The 22,769-nt window shown below is 45.8% G+C and overlaps 1 protein-coding gene across 2 annotated transcripts in view; it reads right to left on the reverse strand.

Annotated features, from left to right (window-relative positions):
• Window positions 1-22,769, reverse strand: part of ENOX2 (ecto-NOX disulfide-thiol exchanger 2) — a 37,002-nt gene that overhangs the window by 7,751 nt on the left and 6,482 nt on the right. For both annotated transcript variants that reach the window (XM_009817038.2, XM_059824368.1), the window contains 8 exons: window positions 20,224-20,379; window positions 17,695-17,901; window positions 15,769-16,002; window positions 14,925-15,137; window positions 13,210-13,316; window positions 5,336-5,450; window positions 2,215-2,396; window positions 458-565 (listed from right to left, as the gene is read on the reverse strand). In XM_009817038.2, coding sequence (XP_009815340.2) covers window positions 458-565; window positions 2,215-2,396; window positions 5,336-5,450; window positions 13,210-13,316; window positions 14,925-15,137; window positions 15,769-16,002; window positions 17,695-17,901; window positions 20,224-20,379 — 1,322 coding nt within the window. The remainder of the gene's footprint in view (window positions 1-457; window positions 566-2,214; window positions 2,397-5,335; window positions 5,451-13,209; window positions 13,317-14,924; window positions 15,138-15,768; window positions 16,003-17,694; window positions 17,902-20,223; window positions 20,380-22,769) is intronic.

A 22,769-nucleotide genomic window follows, 5' to 3' on the forward strand; every position in this document is an offset into this window, starting at 1 on the left:
TTAAGTTTAGAATATATCCAGCAAGTATAAGAATCTTCTAACACTGACAAAACCTTTCAATGCAATAGTGTTTTATGGAGGCCAGCTCAAAATATGTCCCTAAAAATCAATGTCTGATAATTGAGACCTTTTTTTCTTATCTTTTAAAGCTCAGGTTGCAGAAAAACACATTTCAGCTACAATACCACTGTATAATATAAAATGAAATTTAATCTTTTATTTGTACAGTTGCTTAAGTAGATTGTCTCACTAGTAGAGGAAGCAATCAGTAAGTTCATTACTGGTACACATCCTCCCATTTGGCAGGTAATTTTTTTCTAGCTTTCCAAAGACAACTGCTTCTAAGCCAGGGCTAGGCATCTTCTACACTCTGTCCTTCACTGCGCTCGTGACGGACCACGAAATCCAAGGACTGCTTTTACTACTGACAATAAGGAAGCTCTGGGATGGCACATACCTGCTCCTTCAGGTTTTCTAATAATGCTTCTATTTTTAGTTTGTCTTCTCTCACTTTTTCTAGCTCAGCTTCTCTCTTTTTGTATTCATCTTGTACTTTCAAAAGATGCTGGAAGAGAAAAGATAAACTCAGTTCTTAACCCGCCTTTCACCTCCTACCATTTAAAGAATATAAAATGAATACGAGCTTTTCCATGAAGACCAGACAGATCACATTCAGAAGAATTAAAAGGTTAAGTACATAACAAGAAGAAATCTTTACTACAGTGTACCTTAGAAACATCTTTGCCTATTAGCATACAAAAACAGCATGACTTTGTAAACATGGGGCAGTAATTCCACCATCAACAAACCTTCACTGTCCCTGAAACAAAGCATGTGCTGTGCACTAGACTGCAGGCCTGACCCGTGTTAAAGCCAACTTTTCCTCTCCCCCAGTCTGGTTCCCGCTGTGGCTGTACAAACAGCCAGCACGTGGGAAAGAGCAGCACAGAAACAAGCGACCTGGGGAAGTCACCTTAAAGTCTTCCTAGATCTCTAGCCCCATGTTAATACAGACATATCTTGCAATTTAAGAAAATACTCTGAAACAGCTATTAGATAAGGAGATTTGCAATATTATTTGCACAGTTCCGCTCTGCAGAAAAATGCGATGACTGGTCCCCACCCTGGGCATCAGCCCAGCAGTGCAGGGTGTTTGCAACAAACTCCGCAGCAAGCTGTGCACTCCCTTGACTAGCAAAGCTCAGGAGAAAGGGTGGGGGGTGAATCACAACCCACATCTCCAAGGCAAGCAGAATGAAGTTCTCAAGCCCAACCTGGTGTCTCTCAAGGAGAACCAAGCTGTGGTTGTGGATATAACAGTCTGCTTTCAGAGCAAATTTGTACTCTTGAACACGTCCGTAGGGAAAGCAGATGAGTACAAAAACCTAACTGAACAAACCAAAACAGGCGACAGAGGAAAAGTATGATTGATCTCCCATTAGAGCCAGAAGAAAACAGTGCTCAGCAAACTGCTAACAGCACTGGACCTCCCAGAAACAGGCAAGATCAAATCACCAGGAGGAGAAAAGCTTATATGCTAATATGGCAAAGGCACTAGCCTAGCAGCTTTCCTAAGTCAAACAAGGATACATAAATATGTATCTATTTCAGTGAATGCTTTCTTCCACGCTTAGAACACTCCTAATCAGTTGTTTAATATTTTTCTCCCTCAACTAGAAAAAAAAAAAAAAGAAAAAGAAAAAAAGACTTAATATCCCAAGGGCTACTCTTAAGGTTTACGAGGACCCAAACCACTTGATATTCAGCCCAGGGAAATCCCAAAGAACAAGACATGCCCTACACATTTCCATGAGAATGAAAGCCCAGTAAAGTTCAGAAAAGGTGTCAAAGCAAGCTTGGGATTTCCCACTTTCTTGCTCATGATGATAATCAGGATCTCACACGGTTATAGAGCCGGTAAGCACAGACTCAGTACTTCAGAACTCACAGTGCGGTCAAGCAAAGAGCACACAAGGAATGCATAAACTATGGATTATTTCCATGTGACTTATCAGTTCATACACAATCACAGTTTGGAATGTTTGGTCGTTTGGGGGTTTTTTTTGGCAAGACTGGAGATGACAGAAAGTTGATCCCATTTGCCAGCTTTGATCCCACTGAAAAACAAAACGCTTTTGGCTTGTGTTTCTGCTCCACATCACAGCCCTTTTGCCTTTGTAGCAAGGCTATAGCTACAGAAAAGTCCGGGCCCACCTTCTGCATCCCCTGCAGAGCCTGCTGGAGAAGCTTCATCTGCTGCTCCTTGGTCGTGTCTTCATCCCTGCTCGCTTTGCCTTGCTCCTGCTTTAGCAGTTCCACCTCGTTCCGGTAGGCATCCAGCTGCCAGCGCAGACTGTCGTTTTCTTCTTTCAGGGCTTCCACCTGTGACACCAGCACTGGAGAACAAGGCAGGCAGGGATTAAAAGTCAAAGAACTGGGGACAAGAAGTCCCTGGGTGCTCTCTCCCAGCGCACAGTGGCTCTGTAGCTCCCACCACCCAGTTACAAATCAAGAGTACCAAAATTAATTTCTCCCAACCGCTGTTTGTGACGTCTCTTTAGAAAACAAGCTCCTCTGGACAAAGAGCACCTCTCAATAGTGAATGCAGTATTTAAGTTGGAAGAAAAATAAAAAGAAGCAAAAGAACATATTGGGGTGAAATGACCATGCTGGCAAGGAAGCAGGTTTCCTAACCAGCAAAGCTGAAAGACTCTGGGACAGACTCCAGGACAGACTCCACTGGCACATTCAGCCAGAAGAATGTTTCCATCAAGTCATGGGATGAAACACTTGCACCAGTCTGGTGTCCACATAGGGCTTGATAAATTCAGGAATGGGATTATATAACATTACGGCTGCAAAGACAGCTTCAGCAGGTTTCAAAACAAACCCATGATGTGGAGGGCCATAGTCTGACATCCCATAGCCTTGCTATTAACCGCTGGTACCTGGGCCACGGCCAGAGCATGTGGAGGTACGTTTGCTTGGGACTGGCACACTGTACTCAGAAGACAGGGAAGACATGTTGCATGGGAAGAGGGTGGGGTTTGGGTGGGTTTTATCTAATTGCCCCCACCCATTATCCCAGCTACTGAATATGTGTTGGACCCCACTTTGCGCAGCTGTATGTTTCAAAAGGAAGGACAGCAAGCAATATTCAGTAGATCAAAAACTGCTTTCCTCATATCAGAAAACCAAGGTGGAAATTAATGAATTCCCTAAAATGGATCTGGACCAAAAAAAAAAAAAAAAAGGCAGCTTCCAGGATGAACCCCTGCTCTTTATGAATGCAAAGAACTGACAGATTTTGCCTGGTCATTTGGTCGTTGGGTCTGCTCTTTGCTCCCATTCACCATCTGGCCACACAGAGCGGGGCCAGGCAAGGAGATTCTCTAAGCTTCTACTACAGCTGAAAGAGCTACACATGCCTGTACACTGCACGGCAAGTTTAGGAACAGTGAGGGGGAGGCGGGACCATCATTGGGCAAGAAAAGCCTTCCAGTGACAACCTACAGTCTCCCTAGCACAGCCCATGGCAGTGGGAAACGTACCTGAACATCACCGAAACACTCCTGTTGTCAACCAGATTTGTGCCTATTCGCCAGTGAAATGCTCAGTAACAGCAGGAAAAAGTTGCAGTGTTTCTGAGACAGTGCAGGTGTCTCAGCAAGGCAGCAGGTGAGACAGTGGAGGTGTCTGAATAAGCAGGTGTCCTCCTGCTTATTTCAGAAGGAAAAAAAGACTAGATGTTTTTAGCAGAAATGTTCAGAGAGACAGGCCTTCTATGGTTTTCTGAGGCAGCAGACAGCTTAGGAACAAACTACATTGCTTAAGGCAAATGTAAGGACCTGGCTACTTCTCTTCAGACGATCTAAGCAAAGCATGACGAGCAAGTCGGAGCATTTAGAGTCTGGTAAAACAGACCATAGAAAAATTTTGCTTAGATGGGGTCGGGGTTTGGTGGCAAGAGGGCACCTGGAAAATGCTTTGGAGGCATTAGAATATTAGTTCAGCTTGAATGGAAAGGTTGCTATGGCAGGCTCATCCCAGGTTATCATCCAAAGAGAATAAACTGGAAGCAACCTTGACCGATGACTTTTCTAACTCCACCGGTGGCATGTGAGAAACAAGAGTTGGAAGCAGCCCTGGAACAGTTCAGCAGCTGCGGCACACAGCTTTGCCAGCCTCCCTCACCCCAGAGGGACGGTATGGTCCTCAGCAGTGCATTACCAGAGTCACAACCAGGGCTGTGCACTGGTGCCCTAGAGACCAGATTCAAGCCTTTTAAGAAATGATAGCAGGAAGACAGACAGAATGGGACAGTGGATAAATCTAAACAATTCACAGAGGGGGACAGAATGGAGAGGCAAAAGATCCTAACGGGTACAACAAGGCAGACCCCAAACCAGTAGAGGCTCACCAACCGAGAAAGGACCCAGAGGGCATCAGGAGGACGCAATAGCTGCTGTCCCTTGTCCTCCATGACACCTGGAGGAATCCCCGACAGACCAACAGGATACAAGCATCTTGGTGCCTGCATACTGGACAGACCATCTGGAGACACATCCTAGTGCCTGACTACTGGACAGGCTACTTGAGGACATGTTTTAATGCTTGTGAGTACATGGCTACACGAGTATGTGTGTGAACCACTAAAATCAGCACGGCTCCGCTTTTCTTTCTCCCCTTGTATAACGAGTTGGCACTGAGATCATATGATTTCCCACACAACCTTCATGATGGCATTTCCTGAATGTTTGGCAAGCTGAATGTTTGACTTTATAACCTCAATATCCAGGAAAGTCCTTCAACGCATTTCTGGACTATTCACCTTTTATTTCCAGCAGACAAAGGTATTTGGACAGCACAGTTCTCATGTTAGTCCCAGCCAAGGGCATTTCATGCTGTACAATACAGGAGCACTCAGCTGACCGCACAGCCCTGCGCTAAGCCTACAGCCACGTCTACCACCGCACAAGCCTTGCTGCTCCCTCTCCAAGCGCTGCTGTTGGCCCAGCTGCTGCTCAGAGTGCCAGTGAAACCCAGCACCTTGGGATGGGGATCTGCTGCTGTGTAAATGTGTCTCCAGTGCTGGGCAGACATCAGCGGTGCACTGAAACGGGACAGCTCAGGCCAACAGCGGTGTAGCTGCAAAAGCCCAAAGCAGTTGTGCAGATGACCTCACACCAGGCACCGAGAGGAAAACAACTCCAGATAACTGCAGCTGATTTTGCTCTGCCTGTGACAATTTTGGGGTATAGAACAGTCAGAATGGGGCTCCTGAAAGAAAGCGCTGAAGAGACAAAGTACTTTGAGCTGTAAAAAGTGATTTTACCTGATTCTTCCGTTTCTTTCATCTCTGACGGATCTTCTATTTCTTCATCAGACATTTCCATTTCCTCCTCTCTTCGAATACCCATTAGTTCATCATTATGAATGTTACGAATTTCCTAAGGTTCAGAAAGCAGAGTTTTTTTTTTAAATACAGATTACAAGGAACAGATTGGTTGGATAAAAAGATGCTGAAATCTAAGTCTGCAAAATGCAGGTCCATGATACAAGAAAGGGCAAATGATAAAAAAATCTGGCACAGACTATTAGATCAATATCTAGCATGAGTCAATCTGCCAATGCTACTGGTATTACTGACTCTTCCATCTCCCTTCTACTCTTTGCCCCAGGGCAGGCACCTAGCCTTGCCCACAGCACAGTTTCTGGGCAAACCCTCTCCCCGCATCTGCCCTGCTCGATGTCCACACACCTCTCCCACATTCAGCGCTGCCCAACCTTGTAACCTCCACTGGGTCACTACCTCGTGTCTTCTCGCTCGCAGCACACACCTAGATCAGTAACTCCCTGCCATCACAAACTGCATCTGTGCTTTCCCCTGCCCGCGCACCCAAGAGTTGTGCCAGCCTTACCCTTCCCTGATGCCATTCTGCCCTGCCTCTTCCCTGCTGGGCTCCTACCCCACGCTCTCCTGCTCAGCGCCTGCCAGATCCCCCAACTATGACTGAGCGAGCAGTACTTTGGTTCAGCCATCACCAACAAGTTTGCCCGACTGAAGTCAGCCCTGCTGTGCAAACCGTGAGAAATTGTGCTAGGCTGTATCTTCTCAGGAGCTAACGGTACCAGCCTGAGCTGGGACTAGAGCAAACTAAAACCACTACAGCTGTGCACCTGCACATACACCGAAGGGAGTTTGACTACGAGTCCATCACTTGACACTACAAATATCCGTAGCCCCCCTGAGCCCACTGAGCTCTCCGATACGGCAGCGGGCTGCGCAGCGATCTCCCTTGAGCAGGGACACCTCTCACTCAAGGTTACCCCTCAAGGCTGAGAGACCCCTTATCTGGCATCTGATGTCTATAATGAGGTAAGCAACATTTTACATTACACCTAAAAGTATATTGTATGCTAGCAACATTTTATATATATATATATATCTCTCTAGCTACAGCTTAATTATTAGAAGTACAGTAAGTAGTAGTGTTCGACCACTGTCTAACCACTGTCAAATCACTGTTTAATTACCATTTAATTATTGCTTAATCACCATTTGATTACCACTTCATTATCAGATTAATTATCATTTCATCATCGTTTAATCATCAATAAACCCCTTTTAGTTAACCCCACAATGATGACTTCTTTTAATAATTCACCTGTGACAGCACCTCCACTGGCAATGTCCCCTCCTGACCCACGTAGCCTGGCTGCTAGCTGACACATCTCCCTGGCATTTCTTTCCCCTGCCATACAACATATCCTGCACCATCCAAGCACGGACCTACATGGTGCCCACCACACACCCCTCTTGCCCCGCTGCAGCATGACCCGTAGTGCTGCCCACTCCGTTCCTCCCTGCTCCATGTTTCCTCCATGCAGCTGCACGGCTACAACAACAAAACCTACCTGAGACAGAGGTCATGCCAGTTAGAAGCAGGAATTGCAAGCACACAGATAGAGGCCAGCAACTGCCCAGCCACCTCCTGACCCTTATCAGTCCTGGTGCTCTTTGAAGCTTCTCTCCCCCTGTGCCAACCACCGGTGCTCGGCCTCCACCACAGTGACTCTCCCTCCGGCTGCCAGGATCCTCTCCACTCTGTCACAGCCTTGGGCCACATTAGGGATCAGAAAGGAACAGAGATGCTACGTCCTGCGCTGGTCCCTGAGCCACCCCAGCTCCTGCTGTGTGTCCTTTCTGCTCCATTCACCTTGTCCAGGCAGAGCTGGCCAACCTCACCCACTCCTCCAGACAAGATCCCCTGCTCTGTCCTCTGCTCCGGCCAGCTCACACCGGGCAGAGACAGAGCTCAGCCTGTTTGCAAGGCAAGGAAACACCTAGCTCAGCCTCTCCATCCCCTCCACAGAGCAGGACAAGCAACATTCAGAAAACAGTCAGTTATCCAAGGAGATGGAGACGACAAGAATACTTACTAGAGGCTAGCACAGGCGGCCAAGTGTCCCTACCCGATGTCAGTTTACCACAACTCCACTTGGATTATACACCCCAGAAACAGCCATAGGAGAAAAGATCTAGAAGATTGACTTATGAAATAAAATTAATGTCCAGCTCTTTGTAGATTTCACTCTAATGGCCTGAAACTTTCAAAAACTCCGCTTGCCAGCACCGAGCACACGTCCACCAAGAGCAGCCAACAGGGTAAACGACCACGTGTCCAGCTTGGAAGAATGGACACCTTGGGGACAGCAACGGGGAAAGGGCAAGAACGAGGCAGATCCAAGCACGATGGGCAGCACTGGCTACACCTCCAAAGCAACTGCTGCCTGCCCTAGAGACCACCCATAAAATGGCAGCTGGGTTGACAATCAGAGGAAAATCTTCCCATCGTCTTTAACTGGACTCTGCTCAACAGCTGAAAGGCTGAAGTGGCCTCGACGCTGGAGCAGGCTGCGCAGAGCACCGCACGCAGCGGGGCCAGGCTTGGCGGGGCTGCCCAGCAGGCTATACCATGGTTCACCAGCACCCTGACTGCATCCGAGGGGGAGTCCTGGATGGGAGGGGAAAAAGCATCAGAGAAGCCAAATACTTGAGTGAGGCCCTTTCTAAGCAAGGGAATATGCTGGCTGGTAGCTACCGTAGCATGGTGGTTCACCAGGTCTCAAGCTTCCATGGCTTCTTAATGCGCTGCCTGCAGCTACAGCTCTTGCCGGCACTGCCTGGGAAAAGCACCTGAAGTCACCATTGATAAAAATAAAACCCTGGCCTAGCCTAATGATTCCCCAACACATACTCAATCCCTGAGCTGCCCACCAGGCTCTCCTCCGATGTGGTGACCCACAGGATTAAATTCTGCCAAAAGCTGTACCGAGAAGATGCATCTTGTGAGTCCACCTTCCTTTAAGAGAAGACCCTAAGCTGGGGGAGACCAGCACGCTGAGCCCAGCAGCAAGTACTCCTGGAAGAGGCCTCACCAGTGGTCTCACAGCCTCTTCCCACCGGGAGAACTTACCTTGGAACAAAAGACAGCTCCAAATGGAGAGAGTGCTCCCACCCCAGTCATAGTAAGCAACCTCAGTAAGCAGGAAAGAACAGGAGCACTAGGATTCAAAGTAGAGGCATAACCTGAATCAAACTCTGCACCTGGCTTATCAGATATAAAACAGATCATTAGCCCCTCCTTTAGCCACTACAAACGGTTTGACTCAGGGGGATTTGGAAAGAAAGTCCCAGAAGTGCAGTCTCTTGGAGAGAGCACAGCTGGAAACCTCCCAGGAAAACACAGTCATTTAGAGTTTTCCAACATTGTGGAGGATCGATCATCTGCCTTTAACCAGAAGGCCACTGGCTGGGTATTATCCAACTCTACAGATTGTTCTCAGGTTGCAGCTGTGTGTGAAGGCGGCCTGCACATACCCAAACTTGTTGCGATCATGGATCACTGTCAACTTTGCCCAGATTTACTTTTGATGTTAAATAATCTTAAAGGTGAAAGACGGCTTCTGGCTTTGCTGGCATAGACTTGTTTTCCAAGTTTGTAATAAGGAACTCAATAACTGAGAAAAACACAGAACCCCAGGAAGATTTATGCTAGAGGGAAGAGATGCCAACCAGAGGGACCTGGACAGGCTGGAGGAGTGGGCTCATGTGAACCTCATGAGGTTCAACAAGGCCAAGTGCAAGGTCCTGCACCTGGGTTAGGGCAACCCCCGGTACAAATACAGGCTGGGGGATGATGAAGGGATTGAGAGCAGCCCTGCGGAGAAGGTCTTGGGGTATTTGTGGGTGATAAACTGGACATGAGCCAGCAATATGCACTTGCAGCCCAATCGTATCCTGGTCTGCATCACCAGCAGCGTGGCCAGCAGGTCGAGGGAGGTGATTCTCCCCCTCTACTCCACTCTCATGAGATCCCACCAGCACAAGGTCCCCAGCGCAAGGAGGACATGGACCTGTTAGAGTGGGTCCTGAGGAGGCCACAGAAATGGTCAGAGAGCTGGAACCCCTCTGCTAGGAAGAAAGGCTGAGAGAGTTGAGGTTGTTCAGCCTGGAGAAGAGAAGGCTCTGCGGGGAGATCTTATCACAGCCTTTCAATATACAACATGCAGAGAGGATACTGTGTCACTGAATTTGTACCCCCCATGATGGCCTTTCAATATATAAAGGGGACTTACAAGAAAGACGGAGAGAGAGACTTTTTACCAGGGCCTGTAGTGACAGGACAAGGGGCAGCGGTTTAAACTAAAAGAGGGCGGGTTTAGACTGGTCATAAGGAAGAAACGTTTTACAGCGAGGGTGGTGAGGCACTGGAGCAGGCTGCCCACAGAAGCTGTGGATGCCCCATCCCTGGAAGTGTTCAAGGTCAGGTTGGACAGGGCTTTGCGCAAGCTCATCTAGTGAAAGGCAGGAGGGTTGGACTAGATGGCTTTGAAGGTCCCTCCCAACCCAAACCCTTCTGTGATTCTGTGGTTCTATGCATAAGCAGTCTGGAAGACAAATCTTGCAAGAAGTCATATGAAAGTTCCTAACAGAAGTAACCTAACAGAACCAAACAGAGACCTTTGTCTGCAAAGCAGAAACATGATAAAGTTCAATGATGTTCTTTATTACTATATCATGAAGGTTAAGAAAGCAAAGCCCGTACAGCTCTTATAAATGACCTCTTCCTCCATAGAAAGAATGATACATGCACAATCTCTTTCCAGAAAAGCAATTTCTCCTGTCTATAAATCATGTTCTTATCTCAAATCTGTCATTTATGCCTTTGCAGATGAGTTCTATGGAGAGAGGCTTAATCAGCTACTTGATGCACTTTTTTCTGTTGGTTAATGTTACACATACGTTGCAATATCCATGTGTCACCATTCCGTTAAAGATTAACGTTGACATACACTAGAAAATAAGGATAATGTACATCACAAACATTTTGCACTAACACCCAAGAGCGCTGGATTAATTACCGTTTCACCAAAAGCAACCCTGTAAGATCCCTCCTGTATGAAAGTATATAGTGATCTGCTTCTTTCATTTCCATGCCCTGGCTGAGACAATCCCACGTCTTTCACAGAAAGTAACATCCCGCAAAGAGTAACAGGTTTCTTTTTAGACACTCAATATTACAGGCTCAGTTAAAAAAAGATAGTAGGTATTTTAACACAGTTAAGACTAACAAGCCAGACTAACGTTTTCAGAGGCGGTTTAAGCAAAGCTGTTCTGTTTCACACTGGGACAAGACCAGGATCCACGTGGGTCTGAGACAGGGTGCCTAGCACTGCATGAGGAAACAGTGAAAATTCACAAAACACCTCTGGAGCTATCACAAGTGATGCTCTGTGAGCTTGGTGTTCTTGCAGAGTCATAGCTACCTAATGAAACCACTAAACTCATTTACCACTGTCATTTTCCACTACAAATGTATTGGAAATGGAATATTTTAAGATATTTGCATGCCATTTCTTCTTCCCTGTTCCGAGCATTGTCAGGAAAGAAGCGATGATGGAAGTAATTTCTTCCAGACACATCAGAATACCCCGCATGGCACTGACGTGCTGCACAGGCAACTTTAGTATAGCCCAGCCTTCAAATCCCTAATAGAAATCAGTGTGCATGCCTGATGGACTGGCACGCTGCGGGGATTTGGGTAGAATATACGTGCTCTCTGGCTTGGAGCTCTACTTTCGAGACAGACACCTGAATATTGCAGAAGAGAGATGCGAGAAGGAGTCGCTGAACAGAATTTCAGCACCGTACTGAAAGAGTAACTGAACAAGATGCTGTGGTTGAAAGCTAACCTTGCTCTTTATTTGCTGCTCTAGGGCTTGCATATTAGAGTCCTTTTTCCCGGGAATAAACAAGCACTCCAGAATACACTTGTCTTTTACCGCTGCCTTCACCTGGATGGGTGTCATGAAGCATCTCCAGACTTTCAGCTCTACCTAATCTCCACAGTCAGACACAGGCACGCTCCTGCAGCATGGCTGTGTGCTCGCAGTGCCGAGCGCCATCCACAACTGGGAGCCAAATATCTGGTCTTCCAGAGAATTACGGGGCAACATTAGGCAAATGCTTCTTCAGTTGGGGCCTCCCCTCTCCCCATCTCAAGAGGGTATATTCACTGCTGGCTGCACAGCGCTCTGAAAAGCCACACGATGAGGCCCAGCAGTCAGCAACCTTTGCTTTCCAAGCAAGGGAACCAAAACAAAGAAAAATGAAAATCCAAAGCTATCAGGCAGAGCAGGATTTCTCACCCAAACCTGACTAATCTGCAGTATGTGCAGACAAGACCCTCTCGGCTGTTCACACATCTGTCATGGGAACACTTAGACAACGGTGCCAGACGCCCAACTCCTTTCCAGTCCCTCAGCCACGGCTGCCGTCTTACACATCCAGATTGATATTCCCAGCATGGCTTTGCTGAACGCTGGCAACCCACTGGGCTGGAAGCCTTCTTAAGGTCACGCTGAGATGAGAAAGCATCTGCTTTGCCTTATTTCTGACACATAAATGACAAGATCAGCTCTGCACTGCTAGCGTTTCTGCAATGAATAAAGAATATTTCCAAACACAGCAGTGTCTCCCTGGATTAGGATATAAGGCAGGTATTTTTCATAGCAGTTCTTTTCTACACTTCAGATCTGGGTCCTACTACTTTGAAGAAGTCTTTGGTAAAAACTAATTCAAAACTGTCAGGGGCAAAAACTGATTCAAGCTCCACCCTACTTTAAAAGCTTAATGAGCAAGAAAAATACAATTTCTTGCTCTTCCCTTCAAAACTATTCATACCCCAGGGTGACAATAGTTCTGTTACCACTTTGAGCATTAACCTTTCTAGGGAAGGGACACAGAAGCGAGACTCCAGGGGAGACAAGCTCTGACTAGGAGACCCACGACGGGGCTCTTCCGCCACTCATGGTAGACCTCCACTTTCCCAGGAGCGCAGCTCTCTCCCCCTTCTTCCTCAGGCCAGACAAACATCAAGATGGGCTCCACTGCCAGATGCAGCCAAGCAATGTGACATCCCTACTATGCAGGTGACAGAAGGCAGCGTGTATTTCATCACAGACTCCAGGACAAACAGCTCCCAAAACCACCACTTTCCCAAGAGACAGTCTTTCTTTACCTTAGCTTCATTTTTTCTGACATTGTGCCTGACTCCAGTAAGATTGGATAAGATCTGATAAGGGACTGAGAACTATTCTTCCTCTTGCAGGAAGAGCAGTTTAAGTGACATGCCTTCTTCCATCAACCCCATCCTTGTCACCGCCTTTAAATCCTGTATTTCACTAGCAATGTCGCTGCATGGGATAAATACACAAATATGAGAACATCCTCCCTCAAGTTTTCCAGACTGTCCAGCTACAATTATTTCCACCTCTCAAGTCTGTCAATAAAAACGTGATAAAACAGATCTCTGATGATGCTTAGGGTTTACTGTTTTGGGGTTTTTTAACACCTCTCTAGAAATCCCTCTTGCTTTAACATTAAAAACAGCAGAAAACAGATCAATAATTATTATTGTGCACAACTTCAATCAGCACACAGATCTCAATGTATTGCTACTAGTAACACAAATACCAAAAGAAAATTTATTACCTGTAACACAAGAGATGACTGAGTAATTCCCATCTTACACTGTGAATTAAGGTGGTGTTATCCACGCGAGCATTGTGCAAACTTAACATCAATATCCTGACAAGAAAGAGACCGTGCTGGAGGATCTAACACAATAAAAAATTACCAACCTCTGCTTGTTTGCACCACACGCTGATGTTCTTACGCTGAGCTTTCGTGAAATGGTCCCAAGCCTTTTGTTTGGAGGCAGAATGGTACACGGCCACTATCTGCTCGACTGTAGTATCAAATCAGCAGTCAAATCAGGCCAGAATATCATCCAGAGAGGGCGAACAAGAGGAGTAAAGGAGTAAAAAAGTGGAATCAGGCAGGTGGTTTGGCTAACCTTTTCTTATAACACTGTACTGTGCTGAAGCTATGCTCAGGAAAGGGACTCTGTGCCTGGAAAGAAAAGTCTGGACTTCACCAGGCCAGTGTCAAATGCTCACAGAGTAACGATCAACTGGGAAAACGGCATGTGCTCTCAACTGGAAAAAAGGCAGGCACACGTTGCACTGGAAGATATTCAAATACGCTGCGCAACGCTGCCTAGGACTGTAACAAGTACAGCTGGGTGGCACTCGCTCTCTAAAATGGGATGATGAAGTACAGCTGTGAAAGCAGGCACTTCAGATGCTCTTCTGCCCAGTGGGCGCAGTCCCACAGAACAGTGCCACAGCCTGAGCATGACCGCATCCCGCCCGTGCGTACTACAGAAAAAGGACTCTGGCATCAGCCATCAACTCTTTTTTGTTCCTGAGATTTATTCCTTCTATTTCTCTAGAAAATTTGCAGAGGTTTTTGGAAATACAAAGTGCCTCTCCTGGAATGAGAATTCACCCAACAGCAGAAAGCACATCTACCTCTTTTTTTTTTTTTTTTTACGCTTGTGATGTTGTAGTAAGCATAATTCTTATAAAATAAAATCTTCTCTCTGCTACTTAGATTAATCTAAGAGTGGCTGAGATATCAGTGGGTGTTTTATAGAGCGGAGTTGCATGCTATTATTTATTACTACTTACTCTGCAGTGCTTACTGTATTTCCCTCTGGACCATGTGCCCATATGTTTCACCATGAACAGAATTTTTTTAAAAAAAATAAAAAAAAAAATCAAGTATCAAACAAGTCACAGCCAAAATTATTGACTATAAAACCAAAAGTTAAGAATGTTCACAACCTAGCCAAGGGGCTCAAGGAGACTTAGGAAAATAGTGGAGAAGGTACTCTGAAAGGTACTCTTGGAAAAAAAAAAGTAAAAAATATTCAGACTTACTAAAGAAAGGATGTGCAAGAGGCAGTGAATGGTTTGAGGAACTGTTATAAATCACACCTTGGATCTAATATAGCCCATGCCTCTTCCTTGATTTCATGGTTTAATAAAGTACTGGGATTTGAAAGACCCAGGTTCGAAACACTGTTCTGCAACAGGTTTTCAGTTGTGACTGAGAACAGGGTGTTGGGAACACTCTGCTGCATCCTACCTTTGGTGAATAAATCCTGTACACTTCGCTGAGGCACCAGATTACCAGGAACTTACCTTGTCTGTGCACAGAAGTGGAGTTGAAAAGATGACAGAACTACTAATAGACTATAATTGAAAGAGGAAAAAAATTAAGAATTCATTCTCTCCTCCCCTCAAATGTGGACTCTTACTCCACTAAAAAGTACTATAAGAAACTTTTGCCAAGTTAATGATCTATGCTTACAAATTAACTGTAGCTGCACAGAAGCGATTGCTACTTCTTTTCCTAGAGCACTTTTAGTGTGGCCCCTCCAGACCCTTGAAATTAATCATCTTCCCTACAACAGAAGGCAACCAACATTCAGCGCGGAAACACTACTCACACTGCACCAGAATCCCTGAGAGAGCAAGTTTGAATTTCTCTTTAGCTTCTTCCATCTCTTTCTCATGAGCTGCTTTCTCGTTCACTAGTCTGCGAATGTGGCTGTTGGCCGACTGGATCATGGAGTAGAAGTTGTTGGCAGTCCTCCTGTTCACTTCTCCACGCTCTATCCAGGTCAGCAAGGTCTGGATGGCTTCCAAGAACTTTGTGTCATCTGCAGCAAGAAAGGATACCTTTACACCACAGAAGTACAGGGTCGCCTGCGCAGCTTTCAGATCCTTTCCCCATCACTGCTGAACTGCTCTCTTTCAAAGGTCAACTTACTTTAGGTGGCTAATCACAATTCTTGAAAGCACGGTATTATCTGAATACAAGGCTATACAAAGGAAGGCAAGTCTAACATCAAGCTGATGGAACAAATCATCCGTTGAGCTGCAAGAAGAGGAGGACCAACTGCTAGAAACCTACTGGAAAACATCATATGCCTATTCAGATGTACTCTTTCATGAAAGAAAATATCCTCCAGCTCCAAAACAATCAGGCTGCACATGGGTCTTAGGCTTCAAAGAAGGTCTTAGGGCTTACACTAGTCCTTTTAACATGAACAAAAATGGTTTGGAAGAAACTGTTGTACTCAAGTATGGGTTTGTTTTTACAAAAAGACAATTCTGAAAAAGAGTTGGCTACGATTGCTGCTGTGTGCAGGCTGAGGGCTCAGTCTGAATGGGCTCTGCAAGGTGTAGATGGCCCCATCATTTCAGTTCAGCAAGACAATCACTGGGGAATACAAATCTCTGTCCCAGCATCTGCAGAGAAGGGTGGTTGTGGCCCACAGAACCACTTACCTTTCAGTTTCTCAGCGACAACACTGCACTCGTGGTCGGAGTAATGCACGACGGGAGGTGGGGAGGGTGGTCGGAAGCGCTCCTCTTCCAGCCTCCTGCGATGGCGCTCCTCTCTCGCCAGCATCCGCTGCTTACATTCCCACTCGTACAGATCATCCCGAGCCTGAGCAAAATCCACGTGCAGGCGCCCGGTATCCTTCTTGTCAGTGCTGGAGCCCAGCCTGATGCGATAGCCTGGCAGTGATGACAACAGTGTTCAGACAGAACAGGTGACTTACCTTAGGCTCCAACCACCCACCAGTGCCCGTCTCTCACTCCTACAGAGCCAGAAAGCCCCTGAACAGAGGAGTTTGCTGAAAAGTTTAGTGCACAGAGAGTGATGCTGGAGAAGGAAACGTTGTTAAGGCGTTTGCTGCTATCTGCCTGTGTTCTGCACATGCTAGGCAAGATCTTACACGGGCTGTTCCTCCTCTAAACGCTAGCGGGTACTGGGTCTCCAACAGCAACGGTAATTGTACACAACCTCGAGGGGTGTGGGACTAAGGCCGGCTGTTCACATAGGGAAGGCAGAACCGCCTTGGATCCACACTTCCGCAAACTTCAGAAATCGGGGATGGGAAAGGGGGAATGAGAGATGAGACAGAGCAAAGAGGGCAGCAGATGGATGGCGGTAATCTTTGGAACAGCTCCCATCACCCAGGGGGAGCGGGAATAGCGTCACCAAACGTGCACATCCACTGTGTGGGAACTCTTCTTCCCAGCACGGTTTGCAGGACTCCAGAAAAGGAGTTTCACATCAAACATGCTAGAAGGCTCTCCTCTGTGACTAAGAAAAGCACAGCTGGGATGTATGGAAGAAAATCTGAACCACAGAGAGGCTTTGTACAAAGAACAAACCCAGAAACAATGCTTGCGTGTGGAGGACACCGATGACCCTGCACACGACCATGGCTTTGGGCAGGAGGAACTGTAAGGAGAGAATGCCTGCAGCTGAAGAGGCTGGTTTGGCTATGCAGAAGGGGTAACCGCAAAGGGACACAGCTCTTACTAATGGGGCACTGCAAGTCTAACCCAACTCAACAGTCTTTGGAATGAGACGCAATGCTTACAATGAGTGAAAACAGACTACAGGAAAGTTTCCATTATTTTAAACAGCAAAGAGCATTTCCCTCACTTAGCTTGACAATCTCATCTCTCTGGAGACAGTACGGGCCTTGGAGGCAGTACACTGGTTTGTTAGTATACTGAAAGAATGAATTTGGAAGGGATTTTAGCATGGAAATAGAAAGCATTACTGTATTTTTTCTAGAATGTTTGAGAGGTAGGTGGAGAGCCCAGGCTGCTGAGGGCAGAGGTAACCAGCATAGCAAACGCGGGCTTGGCTGGTAATGCACAATCTGCCAGCCACGCAGAGTCTGTGAACACCAACCATGAGGTCTCTCTCCTCCATGAAACAAACCTCTTAAAACCCTACGGATGCAGAAGAGAGGCTCCCTAGGCAAAAGGAGCCCAGGTGTTTCAGTTCTGATGACTAACGGGAAAAAAATACTGGCAAAAAAGTCAAGCACACCATCCAATTAGAAGCAATTGAGAGCAATTGCAAATTTTTATAGGACCTTTAAGCACCATCTATAGAATCTGCTGGACATTTACCCAGGTAAGACAGGGATGGACTCTGTACCTCATCCCAGTATTTTGCAGAGGTTTGCAGTACACCCAAGGTAATAAAGCATTGCTATCTTTCCTATCAGGAGCTGTTTTCATGTATTTAAGCAGAAATGCAACAGCAGCAGAAAAAGAGGCAAACTGACACAACATTAGACAAATCTTCCAATTGCAACAAAGCCTATCATTACAACTGTAAAGAAGTCATTACATCTCTGTCTCAGAATTTCAAGCTGCCATCTGAGACAGAAATACACATACCAGAAAGATAAAGTGCCTTGTCCACCATGAACTCCTCAGCAAAGCGGATATGACAGAAATTCTTCTTACTCTTTCGAATAGCTATGACTTCCCCACACTGTTCAAACACTTCCATAATGATCTGCTCGGTTCCGTTTTCCGGCAGTCCTCCAACAAACACCGTCTTACACCCTGGGGGCCTCTCTCTTGTTGCTGGAGGGGGAAGATCTGAAGACAGCAGGAGAGAGAAAGCAGAGCAGGTTAGTTTTTGGTTCAGCGCACATTCCTTTCATCTGCCCACCTCTCCTGAGACAACCATACCTTCCTGGCTTCTTTCAAACATATTCGTTTCTGCAGTTGCCACTGTGGGCCAAAGGTATTAATGCACTGAGAGGAGAGGAAGACTGAACCCTTCCAGTCCCAGCTGCTTTCCTTGGGGGTTGCCCTTGAAGAGGCAATATTTAATACTGATTTTCTTCCCTCCCTTCAGAGAACCAACAGTGGTAAGAGGTTCCTCAGCAGTGTCCGCCTGGACAGCCTACCACCACCTCCAGGGCTCCAGCTGGAGCAGGGCAACCAGTCAGAAGACAAAACGCTGCCCTCTAAAACAGAGAGGTTTTAGCAGCTTGCCAAGAACAAGCAACCTGTAGACAAGAATCAATCGTTTTTTTGAAAGTAACTGACCACATTTAAGATGGTTTTTACATGGCAGTCTTGACCTTGGCCTTTTCACAAAGGCAGACTTGACCTCAAGAGAAGTTCAGCGCTGTGCCTAGCCAGGGGTAGGGAGGCGAGAAAGTCAGAAAACGCCAAGCTGTGCAAGAGGAGAAAAATGGAGAAAGGACTGCACTTGCTTCAGTTAGGAACCTAAATGAGAGTACTTAAACCTGTTAAAGTAGGACATGGAACAAAATTGTTGTTGGAAGAAAAACAAGCAAGCTCCAAATGAAGTGAGGCAAGGGTATGTGCAAGAAGGACTGAAATTAGTGGTACAGCTTTGTGGTTCAGTTGTGAGATAGTGAAAAAGGAATACTACGGATAAAATCAGAAATTACTTGAATGATGGAGTGCTTAAGGAGAGGATCTAGAAAACATTAGAAATTTTTTAATTTTTTTAATATTCTAAAAAGACGTCATGCTATGAAGAACTCTGACTATGACATCAAAGTTCTCAGATAAAAGCTGAAAAAAATGTCTGGATAATGATATTGCAAATGACAAGTCAATACATTTCATCAGGTAGCTCCTGAGCCAATAAGAAGTGACGCTTGCAATCCATGGAGCAGTAATTTATAAGTATTAAGGATGCTAGAGAACAGCTAGCACTAAAACAAAGAATCTTGATGGAGCAACCACGAGCTGATCCACTTAAATTGAAATGAAAAGCTAAAAAAGCAATGTTTTTGCTGCGGGGTTTGTAACTGAAGAGGCTTTTATTTCATAGCAGCAACTTTAAGAAATTAAAAGAACTGCTCTGAAAAGTTCTAAGGACTTGAATGTAATTGAAGCTTCCAATAAATGAACTAGAACCTCTATGTCAAAGCAAGGGGGGAAAAAAAAGCAGTGCCCTGCAAGCCTAACCGGATCAGTAACCACTCCAAGACTTCAGAAATACACATACAGAGTCTGCAACAAACAGGAAAATAATTGGTTCCCATAGAAATGTATGTGTTAAAAGCAGAAAGAGTGAGGGCAAAGTAAGATTTGACCAAAAAAGTGATCAAGATGATCTAGAAACTTTTCCTGGAAATTAATACAAGTACCAAGAAGTCCCTCAGCCAGAAGAATCCCAAAGTCCAAAAAACTGGGGCAGACTGGATGCTAAGTACGTAATCAATACATGTCTCTTCTAACAGCAATAGCCAAGGATATCCTCCAAAGCCAAGAAATGAGATCTCCTACTTACCTCTATCACATCTACATTTTGTTGGCTATTTCATCCCCTTCCTCCTTCCCTGCACAAGCCCAGCCAACTGACAGGTAACGATGGTTTTTCCCCTTCTGGTTTTTGTTAATAAAGTGAGGAGAAAGGGTCAGACAGCTAGTTTGAAGGGGTCCTTGTTTCTTGCTATAGCCTGGTGATCCTGACTGTCTGATTTTTTTAAAGTTTTCTGCCTTATTTCCAACTGCCTCTGCTCTCCTTCCACCACATTCTGCAAAACCCAGAGCACGGTCTCAGCACAGACCACACTGGCGGATCCAGTCCCCTTACCTCCAAGAGCTTGCCGTCTTTCAAGCCTTAGATGATACATGCAGAATCATGCCATGAAGATTAGAGTTCAAATACCCAGGGACTGCAATGCTTTCTTTCCCAGCCCTTACCAATCTAACAACCGAAAAGGCTATTTACTGAAATGGCAAACACTCAGTCACAAGAAAAGGCTTTTCCTATTGCTCTGTCACCAGCTTGCCGACATCTAGCCATAGTGCCTCACCCCAGAGCAACGTAATGGCTCTTCTCTCATAGACACTTTTTTTATATATATATACACACACACACACGTATTCCTATATAGACAGACAGAAACAGGACAAAACATAGACAGTTACGTGGGTTAGGTGGGAAGAGAGTGCAGCTTTTGCAGTGAATGATCTCCTTCACAGCAGGCATGTCCGGAGGGATGGGAGGTGGGACTATCCCCAAGCCTGGCATCATGGGGTTGATCGGAGGGATTCCAGTCATCATCCCAAGAGCAGGATCAAAATCTAAACGGGGAAGAGAACAAGGGAGTCAGGCAGTGGTTTGGACTCGCACAGTAACTGTTTATTCAGACAGCAAAGGGAGTAGTCTCCCCACGTGTGCCGGTGAAAATTAGCTGAATAAAAAACAACAAAGAAGGAACACGCCAATATCAGAACTTCCAATTTGTGCCCTTAAAACAACTTTTTAAGAACTATTTCATTGTTGATTGCCTCAGCCAAATAAGTTTTCTCTGTTCAGATACACTACTTCTTTTTCCACTCTGTAGACACCATCTCCCATCTAGTGTCAAAACCTTCCCCAGTAAGGTTTATTCACTTAAAGAAATCTGTGGAAACAGTGTAAAACCAAACCCAGTTTAAGCAGTTTAGTAGTGCAGGCAGCCTGTGACACAGGGTTAAGGGCATCACCTTGCAATCTAGACAAGTGTACCAATTTCAGCAGCTAAGAATGTGCCAGAATAATTGCAGGTAAAACACGCAGCAGCATTTAAGAGAACACCTTACTGCATGCCTTACCCTGCTTAACTTGTTTCTAGGCTTTAGTCAGCACTCTGACTATATTTAAGTAGCATTTTACTTTGATTTTGCTCTTAGATTTGCCTTCAATGCCAAATAAAACTAAACGGAGCTGCCAAAGGAGAGGTACTTTATCTGTTCAGAAGTTGCGAACCCTGGGGAAGCAATACCTGTAGGCAACCAAGATGGAAACAGTACGCCTAGATGCCTTTCGGAGGAGGCTCAGGAGTTTGAGAATGTCAGCAGCTAAGCTGTAAGGACAACCAGTCCCAGCAAGGCCAGCTGGTACTACCGGGGTGAGATCTCAGGAAGAACTCCCTCCTGCAAGCATACAACATCTTCTCTACCCTCTGCCACCACTACTCTCTTCGCAGAGGAAGCTCTGACGACCTAGGTGATCCCAAAATAACACAGAACACACAATCCTGAGCACTACAGAGCCTTTCAATCTGGCTGCCTGTTTCAGATGTAGACAGATAAAATTAATTTTGCAAGGCACAGACAAAAGTTACAAATAGGCAGACCTGAGTGGTGCAGAGGCAGCATTTTCCTTTGATCGTAAGCTGGCATCATTTCAGATGCTATTCATACCCCTAAGGCAGGCAAACATTTTTGTATTCCGCTCTTCACAACCACTACTTACAGCAATCTGGATGCAAGACAACTTTTAGTGCCCAGATTAGATGTTTGAGTTTGGTAGCTGAATTTTGTTTTCCTTTGTATTTTGAAATATTTTACCTAGGGCTACATTTCTACACAGTTTATGTATGCTGTTTTGCTTGCCTAATTTGGATTTCCTTGCACACAGTGCAAGTGTTGGTGTTCATTTTACGTGACACATGAACAGTGACAGTAAAAACACAGATCTGACGCAAATCTTCTGCCATGAAACAGGTGTTTCAGAAGGCGGCACAGGAAACCTTCCTGTAGCCAACTGTGAAATATGGATGTAGGGATACATGTGAATTGTAATCTTATGAGATGTATTAGTTTATTGACAGCCAGCTGATGCTGGGATGGCCTGGTCTGTGACACCTGGCTTGGAAAGCATGACATTGAAGTTGCAGAATTTTAATATTTAAACTTTCATTAGTAGATTTCAGAGATGATACTGTCAAAAAGATCAGGCAGACAGCACTGATTTCAGCTATTTTATTTTCAGCTGTCTTAAAAAAAAATTTAAAATTATGCAAGTTTATCTTCAGACAGAGCCTCATTCCACAGCACAGGTGGCCTTACTGCTCCCTGTGATGGTGCTACACGACTCCCCGAGACACACTGCATACGTATTTCCAGAGGAAATGGGCTGTAAGGAATGACAAGGGTTGGCCTGAATGATCGAGGCTATTCCTGTACAACAGCTATCTCGGGGCACGGAGGCCTCTGAGTCAGGGCTTGGCTCACAGGCTCAGACCCGGGAAAAGACAACGGGGAGAGGCTGCCCCATCCCAGATCTCTGTGGTTTAAATTCACATGTTGCTTAAGTTGAAGTTTGAGATGAAGGTCACCTCGTAGATGACTGTGACCATCAGTGACAAAACTCCCTGAAGGTGTGAGGTAGCTGGAGAAAAATTGCAGGACTTAGTCCTGAGCAAGTAACGTCCTGATCCAACCTGCGACAAAGGTATTGCCACCGGAGGCAAACTGAAGTCCACAAGCACGGGACAGCCCCTTCCCTGAAGGGCTGGAAGAACGCTTGCCAAAACCAGCAGCCTGCCCTCCAACTTACCAATACATCTTCCAGATTTCTTAGGTTTAGGCTGGGATGCTCATTACTTCCTTCCCTCTCGGCAACACCTGTGCCAGTAAACTCAATGCCAGCTGGGAGGCGTTAGACCAGTCTCACAAATGCTGCTGGTCTGGGCCAGCCAGCCCCT

The sequence above is a fragment of the Gavia stellata genome, chromosome 14 (assembly GCF_030936135.1).
Source record: "Gavia stellata isolate bGavSte3 chromosome 14, bGavSte3.hap2, whole genome shotgun sequence".
Lineage (NCBI taxonomy): Eukaryota > Metazoa > Chordata > Aves > Gaviiformes > Gaviidae > Gavia > Gavia stellata.